The sequence below is a fragment of the Dendrobates tinctorius genome, unplaced genomic scaffold (genome assembly GCF_039654945.1).
Source record: "Dendrobates tinctorius isolate UK_male_01 unplaced genomic scaffold, ASM3965494v1 ptg000127l, whole genome shotgun sequence".
Lineage (NCBI taxonomy): Eukaryota > Metazoa > Chordata > Amphibia > Anura > Dendrobatidae > Dendrobates > Dendrobates tinctorius.
Genome location: NW_027361795.1, coordinates 14,564,102 through 14,584,562, shown reverse-complemented (window position 1 = coordinate 14,584,562; position 20,461 = coordinate 14,564,102). Strand labels below are relative to the sequence as shown.

The 20,461-nt window shown below is 47.8% G+C and overlaps 1 protein-coding gene across 3 annotated transcripts in view; it reads right to left on the bottom strand.

Moving 5' to 3' along the window:
• Positions 1-20,461, bottom strand: part of HEATR6 (HEAT repeat containing 6) — a 120,554-nt gene that overhangs the window by 18,447 nt on the left and 81,646 nt on the right. For all 3 annotated transcript variants that reach the window (XM_073542537.1, XM_073542538.1, XM_073542539.1), the window contains one exon: positions 5,856-5,980. In XM_073542537.1, the coding sequence (XP_073398638.1) occupies positions 5,856-5,980 (125 nt within the window). The remainder of the gene's footprint in view (positions 1-5,855; positions 5,981-20,461) is intronic.

The window sequence follows — 20,461 nt, the reverse complement described above, 5'->3', positions numbered from 1 at the left end:
AAATGAATTTAGCTTCTTTAAATTAATAATGGTTCTAAACGTACCGTCTGGTTTAGGCACCAAAAACAGGGGAGAGTAAAAGCCTCTACCCTGTTGTTCCTCAGGGACGTCAACTAAAACTTTTTTAGCTAGTAGGACTCGAATCTCGTCTTCGAGAGCCTTTTGCTGAAGTGAGGAATTAAGGCGAGTTATAACAAAGAACTCATAGGGGATCCGAAGGAATTCAATCTTTATTCCTTCCTTGATTATGTTCAAAATCCATGGGTTTAACGTAATTTGTTCCCACTTGGTAAAAAAAATTTTTAATCTACCCCCAACTGGTGGGTCTAAACTCTTAATTTTTATCTCTCCTATATGTTGGCCCTCTGAAGATGGTACCCTTCTGCTTTTCGTCTTTCGTGGCCCATCTGTTCGTTCTGTCCGATTTCCTTCTTCTCCCGAATGGCCGTCTTTTAAAGGTTTTCCTATAAAACAGAATGGGAGAATCACTGAAGGCCTTTTTCCTTTCTTTTGCCTTGGCGAGAATTTCGTCTAAGGCTTTTCCAAAGAGGAACTCACCCTCGCATGGGGTTGCACTAATTTTGGATTTTGATTGTGCATCCCCTTTCCAGCTCTTTATCCACAGCGCGCGTCTGGCGTTATTCACCAGGGCTGCCGACCTCGCTGCCAGTCTTAGGGTGTCCGCTGAAGCGTCTGCCATAAAGGCAGCTGCACCTCTTATCAACGGGATGGCTGCACGCAGTTTCTCCCTTGACACTCTTTGCTCAATCTGCTGGTCTAATTGATCTAGCCATACCAGCATTGATCTAGCCGTACATGTGCTGGCTATTGCGGGTTTGAATACCCCGGTGGTGGATTCCCAGGACCTTTTGAGCGAAGATTCAGCCTTTCGGTCTAATGGGTCTGCTAACAATCCTGCGTCCTCGACCGGGATCGAGGTCTGTTTGGAAGTGGAGGATATGACGGCATCCACCTTTGGTACTTTAGTCCATTTTAATAGATCTTCATCAGTGAATGGGTATTTCCGTTTTGAAGCTGATGGGAGAAAACCCCTCTGGTCGTGTTTCTCCCACTCTCTTTTGATGAGGTCCTTAATTGCCGGTATCACCGGAAATGATCTCCTCTTTTTCTCTGCCAATCCCGCAAACATAATGTCCTGCGCGGTTTGGGCTCCCCTTTCTTCTTCACATCCCATAGTATTTCTAACCGCTTTTACAAGGTTATCTACGCTGTCCAGTGGAAAACATGCGCGTCCTTCCATCTCCGAGGATGACGGTGAGGACGTGGATGCGGAGCCTGAGTTTAACTCCTGTTCTTCCTCTGACTCTGAACTAACAATGACCTGTTTCTTATGACTGGACTCTGCGGGAGTGCTGGCACGGTTGATGGCTTGTATTTCCTCCCTAATTATGGCTCGGATATCTTTGGAAGATATCGTCGACCCCTGCCTGGTCTCTTTCATGCATTGTTTGCAGAGTTTTTTGGGGTAGGAGTGGGAGAGGATCTGAACATAATGCGCATTCTTTATGTTTAGTTTTTTCTTTTTTCTTTGACTGAAGTGAGAGGTCAAAGGTAAAGAGAGAGGGGGGGGGGGGAGGGAGGAGGTTAGCTTAATAGGTAGAGTATATACTTTGCACACTCACCCAGTGAAGCTTAATACCGGGTCGGATGGCTGAGACGGTCTGGATCGGGTTTCTGCTGCCTCGCTCCTGCGGGTAGTCTCTGTCCTGGCGCTGCGGTCCCTGGTGGAGTTGCCCCCAGCTGAATCCCCTGCTGGGGTTTGCGACTCTGCGGGGGACGACATGGTTCCAACGATGCAGCGCTGTTTTATCTTTCTTCTTGTCGTGCCCCCGGAAGTCGCCCTGTCACAGGGCGCATGCGCCGCGTCATCGCCATCCTACCCCGGAAGTTCAACCATTACTTCCGGGGTATAGGAACGTCGGGTGCCGGCTGGCTTCCGCGCCACCGCTACTCACACGCGCGGCTCGCGCGCTCATGGCCTCACCTCCACGCTTTATCCCCACCGATTGGGGGGGGGGGGGATCCCCCGGATGCCGGACCGCTCCCTGGTAAGACCGGGCGGCCCTCCCCGGACCCGGTCATTACCACTATGCCACCAGACGAGGGGGGAGCCGTCAAACGGAATCTCCCCCGACGCTGCTTCCGGACCGCAGCCCCTGCCGTTCCCGAGGAGACCGCACAGGCGGATGCATGGCCCGGGTAAGATCCTGCAGGATCCTGCTCCATTTGGAACAGGAAACCAAAACTGAGGAGGAAAGGCGGACCGCCCCTTTTATCTTTCCTGTAGGGTTTCCTGTTCCAAATGGGCGGATCCGATACCTCCAGTGGGTGCTGTCGTGGCGAAGAGTAAAAACTGGAATAATGACAAGAGGGGTCAGGTCTGGCTGTCATAGATTATTCCACCCCACACCATAACGCCGGGAGTAAGACGTGTGACATTCCCTCGTGAAGACCTCTACATGGCATTGCCCATAACGTTTCCAGAACCAAACTCCAGCCAGACCACGCTGATGCAATGGGGCATGTGAGTCGGGGGAGCATGGCATCTTTTCTCAGCAAAAATGTCAGCAGTACCCTCATCCTCAGGATACAGATACCATCAAATAGTGGAGGATCAGGGAGCTGTTGGCACTATTGAGCCTGCACCTGTGAAACTTGGTACACGGCAGGCATGATGATGTCACTATATTGTGCCTGCTGTAAGGAGCTTCAGTACTCACACTGCAAAGACCACAGCAGTGAGTCGGGAAAACTCAGATAGGTGAGTAGTGTTTTGTTTAAATGTCAGTACTTGGTGGAGCAACACACCGAATAAGGGGATGGGCTATGGGGAGCCATAATACTGTGTGAGGGGCTGTGGGAGCCAACATACTAATTGTGGGGTGGGCTGAGGGAGCGATCTTACTGAGTGGGGGTGGCCTGTGATGGTCATAATACTAAGTGAGGGGTTGTCTATGGGGGCCATCATACTGAGAAAGAGGTTGTCTATAGAGGCAATCATACTGAGAGAAGGGTCCATCATACTGCGTGAGGTGCTCTGAAGGCCATAATACAGAGTGAGGAACCCCCCCAGGAAGAAGCTGCACGCGAAACACACGTTGGGGATCTGAACTGCCTGACTAGGTCATATACCATCTGCTTACTTATGCACACATGTCACTTTACAGATTACCTTGCTGTTTTCACTTGCTGCTATCCAACTTGTTGTTATATATGAGGTGTTTGCCCTTGTGATTTGCATGCAAATGGAGCTTGACAATAATGTACTAGCACAATGCACTTTATTTAAATGTGACCTTTGACATGTATATCCCCATTTGTATGCCCAGCAAATAGACAGTCTTTACAGCTTTAATTAATATTACTATTGTGATGTACCAATTAGTGGTATACTGAGAGACAGGTGTGTATTGCACAGACAGAGGTCTGCTGTGATCTGAATCCAGGACAGGTGGCTGGGTCTTGTAGTCCCACAAACATGTATTATTAAAGGGTTGGATTTAAGGGTTAACCAGAAGTGATGGGTGGGACTGGTTAGCCACACACCTCCCAAGGGGTGTGCTCCTGGGACATCAGGAAGGTCCTATAGGCGTTTCTTGTTTGCATCACATGGAGGAAATGGCCATGTGTGAGACTGGAGATGGCTGGAGATCCTGAAGGTCCAAGAAGCTACTAAAGGTCTGGACTACTGACAGGACCTAGGTGAAGCCAGCCTATGAAGCCTCAATGCTGCCAAGCAGGTAACCCAGAGCATGGGGAACTGTGTGCACTGACGAGGGTCAGTTAATGAACTGTGCGCACATAACAGCAGTTGAGAATGGACTGTATGTTAAGTCTGTGATGTATAACATGGCCTACAGTGGTTTAGGATCGCATAATAAACTAGGACTCGACTTGTTTTAATGAAGGAACGGCCGCTGTGCATTTGAATAATCGCTGCGATGTGAGAGTGTTCCCCAACCAGCTGAGTGATCGCGAGGTCACAGTATGTAGACTTTAAATATATTACCTGTATACTTACCTTTATGTGTTTAACTAAAATAGTAAACTGCTCCCATTTACCAGCCCCCCAGATTTATGCAAGCTGTTTCAAATTCTATGTACTTCTTTGTGTAGTTTTACCTTATTTAAGGGCTCTGCACCTGGGACTACCCTCCTGGCAGTTTCTGCTGTTACAATGGTTTACATATAAGCTTTTGTATGATGACCCTGGTCTATTTCGGTATGGGTGTACAACCTTGTTAGGCAAAAAAAATTTTTGTATTTGTATCTCTACTTCTCTATTTTAGATTATTTGTCAATAAAGATGTTATATTTTACTCTTTTGGCCTATGCTTCCTTGCTCTGTTTTGGACTTGTCTGAATTTTGGGAAGTGCCATTAATCTAAGCCTCTTGCTTGTAGGTTCATCATACTGAGAGAAGGGTTGTCTATAGGGGCCATCATACTGCATGAGGGGCTCTGAAGGCCATCATACAGAGTGAGAGACTGACAGCCATCTTATAGCGTGGGGGGTCATCATTCTCAGTGGGAGGTGGGCTTAAAGACCATTATACTGAATAAAGGGTGGGCTGTAGGAGCCATCATACTGAGTGAGAGGCTGTGGAGGCAATATGTTGATTAAAGGGGTTGTTCCATGAACCAAGTAGATTTTAATCACTAGATCTTGGAATACAAATAAGTTCCGTAATTGGAAGTGTTAAATAAAATGTCCCTGTGCGGAGATAATCTTATAAATGTGCCCATGCCGTGTACTGTGTAATGGCCGTGTCTGACTGTGCAAGGACATGAAAATAACAGAAAACTGACGGCACATCAAGAACTAGTCTGATCAAGAGCACACCAAAACAGCTTACATAAAAAATGAGGAAATGGTTGCACTCAATTGAATTAAGGAATGTCAATGTGAAATACATGAAGTGTGAATAGCGCAAAGGCTTTTGAAATTTAGGAAAAACACACGAGATGCTTGGCACAAAATTTGACCAAAAAATGTGAGCCAATTCTCCAACGTCAAGGTGATCTCATGGACCGGATGGGTTCAAAAGCCATTACGCTATTCACACGTCATGTTTTTCACATTGACATGCCTTAATTCAACTGAGTGCAACCATTTCCTCATTTTGATATGTGCAGGAACATGGTCTGATCATACCACAGCTTCTGGGCAGATGAGGACATAAGAGAGTATACAGGCATTACAGCATGTCTCAGCACAGGAACATTTTATTTAAACCCATCCAATTGTGGAAGTTATTATTCCAAGATCTATTGACTAAAATGAACTTTTTAATAGGACAAACCCTTGAAGAGAGGTGGCACGGAACAGAAGAAGCTGGACATCTGGGTCATAACCCAAAGTCATGCAAATGGCTACTGATGGTCTGTGTATACACGGTTTATCAGCTTAAGCTTGGTATGTGACGTCTAATTTCACTTGCAGTACAGATGGATCAATAGTGGCATGGTCATTTCCCCCAAGTGGCTGAAAAGCCATTTATCAACATGGCAATGTTGCTCATGCTACTGTGAGCAGCCTGCATGGCCTAAATGTGTTACCATAGCATGCAGCGTCTCCTTGTCTCCCATCGAGCTCATCATTGGTCAGTAATAACCACATTAATATCATACCAAGGCGTGGAAGTGCTTATACTGTATTTCTGCACTTGGTGCTGATGCGCTATACCAAATAAACTGAGATGTGTCGAAAATTTTGTTTCCAGTTTTCATCATTTTCATATCATTAATAGGTCTAGTAATATGCTATTTCCAAAAACCTGTGATTTTTCCGCCTTGGTGTTGCAATATCAATATTGAAGAGTGTATAATACCTACATATTAACGATTAACGTGTCTGTCAGATTGCCTAGTGACCAAGCTGCTTTGGCACGCACATTTGGGGATTTGTCATGGAGAGACATCAAAATAGCATTTGCTGTATCTGCTACAAACAGCACATCCTACAAAATGATAAAAAACAAACATTTAGTCACTAAATATACAAGGATTTCTTTTGTTTTTAAAAATCTTATCTTGATTTTAAAATTATTTTATTGCATGATTTAGCTACCTGGAATAGCTTCATAAAATTTAGCACAATGCTGAGGATTGGCAAAAATCAAATTAAAAACATACAGTTGAAACCAGAAGTTTACATACACTATATAAAAAAAGACACACATGCATTGTTTCCTTATTATCTGACATGAAATCAGAATAAACCTTTTCCATTTTAGGATTACCATAATTATTAATATTTGCCAAATGCCAGAATAATGAGAATGAGAATGTTTTATGGCATTTTTACTTACTGCAAAGTCAAAAGATTACATACATTTCATAAGTATTTAGTACCATTGCCCTTAACCCCTTAAAGGGAATCTGTCACCTATTTTTTTATTATATAAGATGCGGCCACCGCCATCAGGGGCTTATCTACAACATTCTGTAATGCTGTAGGTAAGCCCCCGATGTAACTTGAAAGAGAAGAAAGTCTTAGTTACTCACCGGTTAACGGTATTTTTCGGAGTCCATGACAGCACCACCTGAGAGAGGGGATCCGCCCTTTAGGAACAGGAAACCTACAGATACAAAAAGGGTGGCACCTCTCCCACGCATCAGTTGGATTACAGAGCACAAGAGGACTTCCAAGGTTAATGCATGATTTATGTACAGTATTCTTTACAATTATAACTTTTATCACCAGTGAGCATATACAAGAAAAAAGACGTGCACACCCCAATTAAACTATAAGGGAGGGAATATACGGGTGCTGTCATGGACTCCGAAAAATACCGTTAACTGGTGAGTAACTAAGACTTTATTCGGTCGTCCATGACAGCACCACCTGAGAGATTTACAGAGAGTAATATCAGCTTTAGGGAGGTACTACAGCCTGCAGCACCCTTATACCAAAAGAGAGGTCTGTGGAAGCACCCAGGTCTAGCCTATAATGACTATAAAAGGTGCTCGGAGAGGACCAAGTGGCCGCCTTACATATCTGGTCGATGGAGACTTCTGATCTTTCGGCCCATGAGGTTGCCATTGCCCTGGTGGAATGCGCCCTCAGCTTTCCGGGTGGCGACCTGCCCTTTGATGTGTATGCTATTGCAATCGCCTCTCTAATCCATCTGGCTAGTGTATTTTTTGATGCTCTACAACCTTTTCTGGGGCCTTGATGAGAGATAAATAGGGCATTATCTTTCTTCCAGGGATCGGTGACTGACAGATATTCTATGAGGCCTCTCCTGAGATCCAGGGTGTGTAGTTTCCTTTCTTTTTCGTTAGTTGGATTAGGGAGGAAGGATGGCAGAACTATCTCCTGTGTCCTATGGAAACTAGAAACTACCTTTGGCAAGTACGCTGGATCAGGTCTAAGTATTACCCTATCCTCTTTAAACTGTAAATAAGGAGGACACCTAGATAAGGCCTGAATATCGCTTATTCTGCGAGCTGATGTTAGAGCTACCAGGAAGGCTACCTTGAGGGACAGGTTTTTTAGGGAAGCCGACGAGATAGGTTCGAATGGAGTCTCTGTCATAGCAGTGAGGACTAGGTTCAAGTTCCACGGCATAAACCTATCCTTCAATATTGGCCTGGATCTACCTGCTGCCTTAATGAATCTGCTTATCCAATAATTACCAGCAATGTTACAGCTAAACAGAGCCCCCAAGGCTGACACTTGTACTTTAAGGGTACTGGTAGAGAGTCCCATGTCTAGACCTTTTTGTAGGAACTCTAATATCTGCATTATAGGTGCTGAATCCCCAGCGATTACTTCTGAGTTTTGAAGGAATTTTTTCCAAATTCTAACGTAAATTTTTGTGGTAATGATTTTCCTACTCTTAAGTAGGGTGTTAATTAGGTCTGCGGAGAAACCCTTCTCTTCTAATAATGACCGTTCAAACTCCATGCCGTCAGATGAAGGCCAGCCACCTGAGGATGGAAGACTGGGCCCTGGGACAGGAGATCCGGGATGTCCGGCAGAACCCAAGGATCGGACACCGACATGGTCCTGAGGCATGAGAACCATAGTCTCCTGGGCCAAAATGGAGCGATGACTATAACCCTCGCTCTGTCTTTCCTGATTTTCCTCATCACCAGGGGTAGAAGAGATAGGGGAGGGAAGGCGTAGGCTAGTTTGAAGTCCCAGTTTATCAGGAAGGCATCTACCGCCAGAGGATTTTCTCTGGGATTCAGGGAGCAGAATTGTTTCAATTGCGTGTTGTCTCTGGTGGCGAATAGGTCTACCTCTGGATATCCCCACTTTTGAACAATCAGATTGAATATGGAGGTGTTTAAAGACCATTCCCCTTGCTTTAGCCGATTGCGGCTTAAAAAGTCTGCCGTGATGTTGTCTTTTCCTTTTATATGCAATGCTGTTAAAGATAGGAAGTATTGTTCTGCTAGATGGAACAACCGCTCTGCTACAAACATCAGGGGTCTGGAACGGGTCCCGCCTTGGTGATTGATGTATGCCACGGTGACCCGATTGTCGGAGAACACTCGCACGTGATGGCCCTGTAGGTACACAAGGAGCTTTTTAGCCGCCTGTTCTACCGCTGTCAATTCTTTTAGGTTAGATGACATTCTTAACTGATGATGTTGCCATTGGTCCTGGACTAAAATTTCACCCATATGAGCTCCCCAACCGTAAGGACTAGCATCCGTGGTGACTATGCGGGTTACGTTATACTCCCAGGGCACCCCTTTTGATAAGTTATCTTTGTCTAACCACCACTCTAGGGACTCCCTTGTGTTACGGGATAAGGTTAGCTGACCCTCCAAGTAACCTCCAAGGACTTTTTGATGTAATAAGACCTCGCTCTGTAGTTTCCTTGCATGAAACTGGGCCCACTGGACTGCCGGGATACAGGCTGAAAGAGAGCCTAGAAGGGACATGGCTTTTCTGAGGGACATGGTGGGGTTATTGGAGGCGTTCAGGATCTGATAATGGAGGCGAACAAGCTTGTCCGGAGGCAGACGGCATTCCTGTTTTTCAGAATCCAGGGTTAGGCCCAAAAATTGTTGGACTTTCATTGGCTGCAACCGGGACTTTTTGACGTTCAGCAACCATCCTAACCGTTCTAGGGCAGACATTGCCTTTTGTAGCTGTTGTAAACAATGGTTCGCCATTTTACCTACAATAAGAAAATCGTCCAGGTAGGGAATCACCAGAATGTTCGATTCACGTAGATGGGCCATGACCTCCGCTATCACCTTAGTAAACACTCGGGGAGCGACTGCCACTCCAAAAGGGAGGGCCGCATATTGGAAATGTCGAATTGACCCATCCAACTGAACCGCCACTCTGAGGAACCGCTGATGGCCTGCATGGATGGGTATATGGTAGTATGCGTCTTTTAGATCTAACACCACCATGAAGCAGTTTTGGAACAGCAATTTTATTGCAGACTTAATCGTTTCCATTTTAAAGGGACGTATGACCAAAAACTTGTTGAGGGCCTTAAGGTTAATTATTGTCCTAAAGGAGCTGTCCGGTTTGCGGACCAGGAACAGAGGGGAGTAGAATCCCTTCCCCCATTCTTCCTCTGGAACCTCTATCAGGACTTTCTTAGCGCACAGGTTATGAACCTCGGCTTCCAGGGCAGCTTGTTCTGCAGCAGACGACCTGAGTGGGGTGATTTTAAATTGATCAAGGGGAACCCTAGAAAACTCTAGTCGTAGTCCCACGGCTATTATCCCCAATATCCAGCTGCTATTGGAGATCAGAGACCAGGATGGGTAGAAGGCAGCTAGTCTCCCTCCTACTGGGGCAACTAGTCATTGGGGCGGCTTTTTCGTATCCCGAGCTGGACCTTCCTGGCGCCCTCCCCCAAACATGAATCCTGTACCTTTCCTTTTTTTGTCATCCCATCTGCCCTGATCTCTGGACGGCCTTCTCCGGAAAAAACCCTTTCCTGGCAAAGGGACGTCTGTAAGAGGGGTTCGGGAGACTGGGAAATTTCTTTTTGTCATCTCCAGCTTTCTCCAACAATTCGTCCAAGACGGGGCCGAATAGGTACTCCCCCTCGCAGGGAATGGAACAGAGACGGGACCGGGCTTGAATATCTCCTGGCCAGCATTTTAACCAGAGCGCTCTTCGCGCTGCATTAGACAGACCTGCGGCTTTAGCCGCCATTCTTGCAGAGTCTGCAGAAGCATCGGCTAAAAACGCCGCGGCATTTTGAATGATGGGCAAATTTTTCCGAATAGATGATCTTGAAGCTCCATCTCTTAGTTCGGAATCTAGCTGATCTAGCCAGACCATCATAGATCTGGCTGTACAGGTGGCAGCTACCGCTGGTCTTAACGCGCCTGCTGACATCTCCCATGTCCCTTTAAGGAAAGAATCCGCTTTTTTATCTAACGGATCTTTCAGGGAGGCCATATCGTCAAACGGTATGGCGGATTTTTTAGATGCTTTGGCTACTGCTGCATCTAGTTTCGGGGCTTTATCCCATCTGTTTACTACCGGGTTATCAAAGGGGTATCTCCGCTTAAAGGCTGGTGGCATGGAGCCGCTTTTCTCCGGTCTCTTCCATTCTCTATCAATTAGGCTCTGAACCTTTTCGTTCAATGGAAAAGCTTTACGTTTTTTGGGGTCCAACCCCCCGAACATTATGTCCTGTGCTGAGAGTTCCCGGTTTTTTTCCGCTACCCCCATGGTGGACCGTATAGCTTTCACTAATCTGTCCATCTGGTCTAAGGGGAAGCAGAACCGGCTAGAGTCTTCATCCGAGGAAGACGACGAGGAGGCCGAGGAGTCCGAGGAATTGTCCCCCTTCCCAGGGGCGACTGAGGCCTCCGAGCCTGAACCACTAGCCTCTCTTCTCCTAGAAGGTTCTCTTTGAGGTAAAGCTTTCATTTCTGCCCTGATCATGTCTCTCAGGTTTGAAGTGAAGTCCGGTGTCTCTTCCGCTACCTGCATAAACGGGGGAGAGTATAAGGGCCTGACAATCTACCCCTGGACTCCCTGTCCTTAATAACTCCTACCGTCTGCCGTATGCATGGCTGGCATAACTTTTTAGGGTGGCCATCTGGTAGGGGGGAACTACAGAGGGCACATTCCCTGTGTTTCTGTTTTCCCGTAACCTTCTTCCCCTGAAAAAGAACATAAGGGAACACTGCATCAGGGTACATTCACGGAGATCTCTTTCCCATGCAGATGAGGCAGGTACCGGATCACGGAGGGAGGCAGGGGGGTCCTTTCTGGAGGAACTTTCGCGGCTCTGGTCGCTAGTTCGTCTCTGTTTCTTCTGCTGGCTACTCGTATTGGCCTGTTTCTGCGGCCGCTCCTGCGCCTCGTCCTGCTGGACTAAGGGGGCTTCCGACGTATCCATTGCTGGGGCCTTCAGAAGCACCCCAGCGGCGTCCCCATCTGCCTTATATGGCCTCCTGTCCGGGTCAGCAGGCAACCTGCCATAGCACCACCCACCCGGCTTTGCGTTCCCTCCCCCATGCTCCGGCCCCCCTTGCGCCGGGTCGCCGCGCGACCCCCGGACCGGCATGCACCCGCGGCGCGCGCCGGAGGTCGGCCGGCACCCGACTTCCGGTATCGGCGCTCGGCCGGCACCCGACTTCCGGTATCGGCGCTATCGCTCCGCCCCTTCCGCCGCGTCACTTCCGCCGCTCACAGAGCCCTGCGGGAGCGCGCGCGAAGGAGCCGCGCAGCCCTGCCCGGAGTGCCAGCCCCCCCCGCGCCCGCCGCCATGAGCCCGGCCAGGGGACAGCACCGACCGGAAGGACCGGGCCTGGGGAAGCGCACCGGGGCATACATACCAGGTGCTGGCTTTGGAGACGGCATCCACCGGACCCCTGCTCCACCTGCTTCGTCCACTGCCGTGGTGACCTACCCGGCCCCACCGTGGCACTTCCAGGGACCCCGCACTGACCGAGGTAGGAGACCCCCTCGCTACCTGGGTCGGTCAGCCGGCCTGGGTATTCAATGAAGATTCCATGACGGACGATCTGTAGAGAGTCCTGTCCTCTAGGAACAGGAAACCAACTGATGCGTGGGAGAGGTGCCACCCTTTTTGTATCTGTAGGTTTCCTGTTCCTAAAGGGCGGATCCCCTCTCTCAGGTGGTGCTGTCATGGACGACCGAATAAAAACAAGTTAGATTATACCCACCCAGGGGCGGTCCGGGTCAGGTCCGGAGGGTGTCGCGGTCTGGCACCTCTCATCTAGTAGCGATGACATCCTCTTCTTTGCTTCCCGGCGCAGGCGCACTGCTCTGCCCTATTGAGGGCAGAGCAAAGTACTGCAGTGCGCAGACGCCGGAAGAGGTCCAGCGCCTGCGCATTGCAGTACTCTGCCGGAGCAGCGACGGGAAGCAAAGAAGAGGACATCATCGCTACAAGATGGGAGGCACCGGACCGGACCACGACTCCCTCCGGACCCGAACCGGACCGCCCCGGGTGAGTATAATCTAACTCGTTTTTCTTCTCTTTCAGGTTACATCGGGGGCTTATGTACAGCATTCTGTAATGCTGTAGATAAGCCCCTGATGGCGGTGGCCGAATCTTATATACCAAAAAATAGGTGACAGATTCCCTTTAACGACCAGGGGTATTTCAGTTTTTGAATTTCCATTTTTGTTGCTCGCCTTCTTCCCAGAGCCATAACTTTTTCATTTTTCGGTCAATATGGCCATGTGAGGGCTTGTTTTTTGCAGGACAAATTGTACTTTTGAACAAAACCTTTGGTTTTAATATATCGTGTACTGGAAAACAAGGAGAAAAATTCCAATTGCGGTGAAAATGCAAAAAAAAAAAAAAAAGTGCAATTCCACAGTTTTTTGGTGAAAACAGAACCCAAAATTTGGTAAAAAAAAAACCCGCCACTTTGAGACCTGTAGTGTCTCCATTTTTCATGACCTTGGGCTGGGTGAGGGATAATTTTTTGCGTGCCGAGCTGAGGATTTTATTGATACCATTTTGGTATAGATACAACCTCTTGATCGACCGTTATAGCATTTTATTGCAATGTAGCGACGACAAAAAACCCCCCCAAAAGACGTAATTCTGGCATTCCGCGATCACGTGACAGGGTCACCAATGGGCAGAATTAGCAACGCGCTTCCAGTAAGCGTGAGTTAAATCCCGCACCAAACAGGGAGAATCTGGCATGGGCAAACTATTACGCCCAATGTCGGAAGGGGATTAAACCGAATGATTGGAGTTAAACGTTTGAGATATCATTCCACAAGCTTCTCACAATAGTTGGTAGGAATTTGGGCCCATTCCTCCTGACAAAACTGGTGTAACTGACCATATTTGTAGGTCGCCTTGCTCGCACCTGCCTTTTTTTTAAGCTTTGCCCATAAATTTTCAATAGGATTGAGTTCAGGGCTTTGTGATGACTACTCCAAAACATTGACTTTGTTATCCTTAAGCCACTTTGTTACCATTTTGGCAGTATACTTCACGTCATTGTCCATTTGTAAGACCCATTTCCGCCCAAGCTTTATCTTCCTGGCTGATGCCTTGAGATGTTGCTTCAGTATTGCTGCATTATCTTCTTTTCTCATGATGCCATCTATTTTGTGAAGTGCACCAGTCCCTCCTGCAGCAAAACAACCCCACAACATGATACGGTCATCTCAGTGTTTCACAGTTGGGATGGCCACATGATAGAGCATGATTGAGACTGGCAATTGCCAGATGTATACATTTTAGCTATATATTGACTTAGTATGGCGACACAGGTGTACTGATTAGAGTATGATTACAGCGGCCACATGATAGAGCATGATTGCGACCGGCAATTGCCAGATTTATACTATTCAGCTATATAGTGATCTAGTGGGGCGACAAATGTGTATATATACATATGTAGAAACCCATTTATGTGGTTATGACAATCTTGTGATGTCTAAGTAGGGTGGGTTCTGTTCAGACTGGTTTATTCAATGATATTATAGTCACATAATAAATTAATTGGTAATGGTACCGCCTAAGAAATCATGCATGTGACATTGTAAAAAAAATTTTATAAAAAAAATTAAAAATTTTTTTTAACTCTGTTCTGATCTTGTACTGTACTATCTGGAGTTTTCAGGGGGGTCTGTTTTGTTTCCCATATTTGCGTGGGTTGTCTTGTAATGCACCACTGAGCACTGTTTTTGTCTGGTTCTATATAACAGTCCAATAAAGTATTAAGTTACGTACCGGTAACGGTATTTTTCGGAAGCCCATGACAGCACCACGAGAGAGGGGATCCGCCCTTTAGGAACAGGAAACCTACAGATACAAAAGGGCGGCACCTCTCCCACGCATCAGTTGGTTTACAGAGCTTGAGAGGCTACCATGGTTAGTACACAACATATAATTTATACAACCTATCTACCCTATATAGCAGAAATAAATATATTTATATATATATATATATATATTTTTTTTTTTTTTTTTTTTTTTACACCATCTCCCACATACCGTAAATTGTGGACAATCTTCTAAAGGAGTGCACCCCTATATGTGAACAAGGGAGGGAACTAAGGGTGCTGTCATGGGCTTCCGAAAAATACCGTTACCGGTACGTAACTTAATACTTTATTCGGACTCCCATGACAGCACCACGAGAGAATTACAGAGATGTAAACTAATTTAGGGCGGGACTACAGCCTGCAGCACCCTTAGCCCGAAGGTGAGATCTGAAGAGGCACCCATATCTAATCGATAGTGGTTAAAAAAGGTGGAAGGAGATGACCAGGTGGCCGCCTTACATATCTGATCAATTGACACTCCAGATCTTTCTGCCCAAGATGATGCCATGGCACGAGTGGAATGCGCCCTCAGGTTCTGCGGAGCCGGACCTCCACCTGCTGTGTAGGCAAGAGAGATAGCCTCCCTAATCCACCTTGCTAATGTGCGTTTCGATACCCTACAACCTTTCCTGGAACCTTGGAAGGATAGGAATAATGCATTCTCCTTCTTCCAAGGATCCGTGGCTGCTAAATATATAAGTAAGCATCTCCTAATATCTAATGCCTGAAGTTTTTGCTCCTTAGGGTTGGTCGGATTAGGGAGGAAGGAAGGCAGAACTATCTCTTGTGTCCTGTGAAATTGTGATGCTACCTTGGGAAGGTATGCTGGATCTGGCCTTAGGATTACTCTATCCTGTAAGAACTCTGTGTAAGGGGGCAATCTGGAAAGTGCCTGTATGTCGCTCACTCTACGTGCGGATGTGATCGCCACCAGAAAAGCTGCCTTAAGAGATATAATCTTTAATGAGGCCGAATCCAGAGGCTCAAATGGTCTGTCAAGGCCGTAAGGACTAAATTTAAGTCCCAAGGTACACATCTGTCTTTGTGTATGGGTCTCGATCTAGCCGCTGCTCTGATGAACCTTGCTACCCAATAGTTATTGGCAATATCACATGCAAACAAGGCCCCTAAGGCTGAAACTTGAACTTTTAATGTACTTGTGGAGAGACCCAATTCGAGACCCTTCTGGAGAAATTCCAGAATATGTTTCGTGGGAATTCCGCCTCTGGCATCAAACTGAAAGGTGGACAGGAATCGCTTCCAGGTCCTAGCATAAATGTTAGTGGTAGTCAATTTCCTGCTTTTTAGGAGGGTATCAATTAACTTCTTGGAGAACCCTCTATCCTCTAACAGTGACCTTTCAAAGACCACGCCGTCAAATGGAGTCTCGCTACTTGTGGGTGGCTGACTGGCCCCTGGTAGAGGAGATCCAGAAGGTTCGGCAGCACCCAGGGATCGCATACAGACATGGCCCTCAACCATGCAAACCAGGTCCTCCTGGGCCAAAAGGGGGCAATTAATATGACTCTTGCCCGATCTTCCCTGATCTTCCTTACTACCAGAGGTAGAAGATTTAATGGCGGGAAGGCGTACGCCAGAGAAAAGTTCCATCTTATCAGGAGGGCGTCCACTGCCAGTGGATTTTCCCTGGGATTCAGAGAGCAGAACGATTTTTCTTTTCTGTTTTCTCTGGTGGCAAAGAGGTCTACCTCTGGCCGACCCCATCTGCGGACAATCTGGTGGTAAATATCCCTGTTCAAAGCCCATTCTCCTTGCTTTAGAGCCTTGCGGATTAGAAAGTCTGCCTTTACGTTGTCCTTTCCTCTGATGTGGAGCGCCGTCAAAGATAGAAACCTTCCCTCTGCTATTTGAAGGAGACGTTCTGTTGTCCGCATCAGGGCGTCGGAGCGGGTCCCACCTTGGTGGTTGATATATGCTACCGCTACCTGGTTGTCCGAGAGTATCCTCACGTGATGGCCCTGTAGGTACATAATGAGTTCTTTGACTGCCTGCTCTATCGCCAATAGCTCTCTTTGGTTGGATGAGATCTCCGTATCCGAATCCCACTGTCCCTGTACCACTATGTCCCCTATATGGGCCCCCCAACCGAAGGGACTAGCGTCTGTGGTTATAACACGGGTTATCTGCGTTATCCAGGGCACCCCTGAGGCTAGGTTCTCATCATCGAGCCACCATCTAAGCGATGTGACAGTCGAGGGGCTTAGCAACAGTTGACCTTGTAAGGACTGTCTTAAGGCCCTGCTATTAAATAGGACATCCTTCTGAAGGGCTCTAGTATGGAATTGTGCCCACCTAACTGCTGGGATGCATGAGGTTAGAGATCCCAACAGGGACATGGCCTGTCTGAGGGTCATAGAAGGATTATCAACCGCCCGAAGAGCCTGCTGCTGTATCTTTTGCATTTTTTCCAATGGCAACAGACACTGCTGAGATTCTGAATTTAATAGTAAGCCTAGAAACTTTTGTATTTTTGAGGGCTGGAGTCGGGATTTCTAGTAGTTTAATATCCATCCGAGGTTTTCTAACCTGGACTTAGCTCTTTCTATCTGGGATGTACAATGGCCCACCGATTTTCCCACAATTAAAAAATCATCCAAATATGGAACAATCAGGATGTCCACTTCCCGTAAATGCGCCATCACTTCGGCCACTATCTTTGTAAATACCCGGGGCGCTGCTGAGAGGCCAAAGGGAAGGGCTCTATATTGATAATGACGGACTGTGCCGTCTATTGAAACCGCCACCCTCAGGAACTGCTGGAAGTCTGCATGGATAGGTACATGATAGTACGCATCTTTCAAATCTATGACTGCCATAAAACACCCTTTAAACAATATTTTTATTGTCGTATTGATGGACTCCATCTTAAAAGTACGGTTCACCAAAAACTTATTAAGAAAACGTAAGTTAATGATCGTTCTAAATGTCTTATCAGGTTTTTGGATCAGGAATAAGGGAGAGTAGAACCCTCTTCCTCTCTCAGCTTCTGGAACCTCTATCAGGACGTTTTTCTGGCATAGGCTCAAGACCTCCGCTTCTAAAGCTGCTTGTTCGAGGGGTGAAGATCTTAAAGGAGTGGATTTAAAGGTATCCCGCGGGACCTGGGTAAACTCCAATCTAAGCCCGGTGGATATTACATTGCGCACCCAGTCACTATTTGTAATCTGTGACCATGCCGGAAGGAAGGATGATAGTCTACCTCCCACGGGAATTGCTAGTCATTGATTTTGTCTCTTTTGATCTCTAGACGAGCGTCTAAACATGTAGCCCGTACCTCTTCTCCTTCTATCTTCCCATCTGGGACGGTCTCTAGTAGGCGAAGAATTGCGCCTTCTCCCCTGACCGAATCTTCTTCTACCAAATGGGCGTCGATAGGATGTAGGCCAGAGATTTGGGAATTTTTTCTTGTCGTCCCCAGCCTTCTCAAGCAGTTCGTCCAGGACTGCGCCGAACAAATATTCCCCCTCACACGGATTAGTACAAAGCTTCGCCCTGGTCTGAATGTCTCCCTGCCAGCACTTTAGCCACAGGGCTCTACGAGCCGCATTAGAGAGACCTGCTGCTCTGGCTGCCATTCTTACTGCATCCGCCGAGGCATCTGCTAGGAAGGCTGATCCCTCTTGGATTGTTGGTAGGGCCCCAAGAATTGTTTGTCTTGACGTACCCTGTTTTAATTGTGACTCCAACTGGTCCAACCAGACCATCATGGACCTGGCTGTGCATGTTGACGCCACTGCTGGTCTTAAGGAACCGGCTGCCATCTCCCAAGTATTCTTAAGGAAGGTGTCTGCCTTCCTGTCTAAGGGATCTTTAAGGGATCCCATGTCCTCAAAGGGCAGCGAGGACCTTTTCGATGCCTTTGCAATGGCCGCATCTAATTTGGGGGCCTTGTCCCAAGTATTTACTGCCGGATCGTCGAAGGGATATCTGCGTTTGAGGGCTGGTGGTAGCGACCCTCTTTTATCCGGTTTTTTCCACTCTCTGTGGATTAGATCCTGGATCTTCTGATTTAACGGGAAGACTCTACGCTTCCTCTGCTCCAGCCCCCTGAACATGACATCCTGCATGGATAATTGGGGCTTAGGCTCCTCTACTTCCATTGTCCCTCTGACTGCTTTGACCAGCTTGTCTACCCAGTCAAAAGGCAGACAAAACCGCCCAGAGTCCTCTTCTCCTGAGGAGGACGAGGGAGATGAAGCCTGGGAGTCTCTACTTCTCCTCCATTCTGCCGAGGAATTGGACTCCACCGGGACCCCGCCCTTTATAGTTTCTGGCTGGGACAGTGACTTTAGGGTTTTCCTTCAATTCTGCCCTAACAATGTCTCTCAAACTCGCTGCTACCGCGGGCGACTCCTCCGCCACTGTCTGCTGAATACAGGTGGGGCACAATTTTTTGAGGCATGAGTCCGGTAATGGGCATGCACAGAGTGCGCATTCCCTGTGTTTAGTTTTACTTGAAGCCTTCTTCCCCTAGAATAAAGCACAGAAGGGGGGCCCCGTCACTGAGTGAACTTTCACGAAGATCACTTACCAGTGCCACAATCAAGTACCGGAGGATGAGGGGGATTCCTCTCATACGATGCTCCTGTCTGCTTAGAGGAGCTTTTATGGCTGGACTGGTCACTTCGTCCCGCACGTTCGCTGTCACGTGACTCTTTCTTTTTCTGCTTGACCTGCCGAAGGTCATCCAGGGGTGCCAGAGATGTTTGTCGCTGCTGCTGCTCCTGCTCGCTCTCCATTACTGCTCGCAATAATGTGGCCAAGGCAAGGCACCCTGCCAGGGTCCTGCCTATATACCCCTCCTCCGGACAGCAGTATGCGTGCCGCGCCCCTCCCCCCCTAATAGGGCTCCCTTCCCCAGCTGGCGCTGCACCCGGCCGGAGAGCCGACGCTCATCGGCGTTTGCGATGGGCGCCGCCATCTTGTTTTCCTTGCGCCTGCGCAGTGGCGCCGCCGACCCGGAAGCACCTCCCCCGGCCGCCCTCTGACGTCACCGCGACCCCCGCCTGACCGGAAGTCACGCGGGACGCCTGGGAGCTTCGGGATACCGCGCTCCCCGGTCGCAGCCCCCCCGCAGCGCGCCGGCCACCGCACTAGCGCCGCCGGATCCGGCGGCCTTTATCCTGGAGTCGGACATCCTCCGGACGCCGCTCCCTGCTGACTACGCCACCGCCGTGCTACCCATCCTGGGTCACCGTGGCATCTTCCAGGGATCCGCACCAGGCCGAGGTAGGAGACCCCCCCGCTACCTGTATCGGCCGGCCGGCCTGGGATCCTGGTCTTCTGTAGGATCCCTTCCCTTCAGGAACAGGAAACCAACTGATGCGTTGGAGAGGTGCCGCCCTTTTGTATCTGTAGGTTTCCTGTTCCTAAAGGGCGGATCCCCTCTCTCGTGGTGCTGTCATGGGAGTCCGAATAAAGATATGTATTTTTATACTGGATCTGTAGTCGCATATGAGTCGTTTTTCCGCCCCTGTTTTGTATTGGGTTTTTAGCGATTGATCTATATTTAGGTCCCACACAATGGCGGAGGCAACTAGGTATAATCCATTATGCCAGGAATATGTCCTCTAAGTCTGATTGTGTTCATGAGTATTTCTTTTGATTTGTACCTGTGTTTTGCACAGGTGAGACTCTTAGAAGTATGGACTACAAAGCCAGGGAGAAATTCTGGCTGGGGCAGGTAGATCAGGTCTTCGGCAACGACGGTGCGGGCGGTCAGCCGGTGGGTGATCTTGGATTTAAAAGTCTTTGTGATTCAGCACAGACTTTGTTAATACGACGCACTAAGATTTGGTGGAACCGTGCGTTTCTGCAGAAATATACTGCACGTTAAATGATCCCTAGAGGTCTAAGGATACGAGTAACACCCACTTTTGTGGTTGATGACCAGACATTTATAAATGAATGGGAGGAGGCATGCAACAATTGTTCGAGTAGCTTGATACAGCTGCTGATTGGTTTGAACACAAAATTGATCTGCGATTTAGATAAAAGTATTGATTCTACACTATCTGAATTACGTGGAAGTGGTTCCGAAAAACGCATTAAGTCATTGGAGATTGAATTAGAGAAGACTATTGACAGTGTGGTCAAGAAAATTAATGATTCACAGACGTCTAAAATCAACAGAGACATGAAGGACTATCAGCTT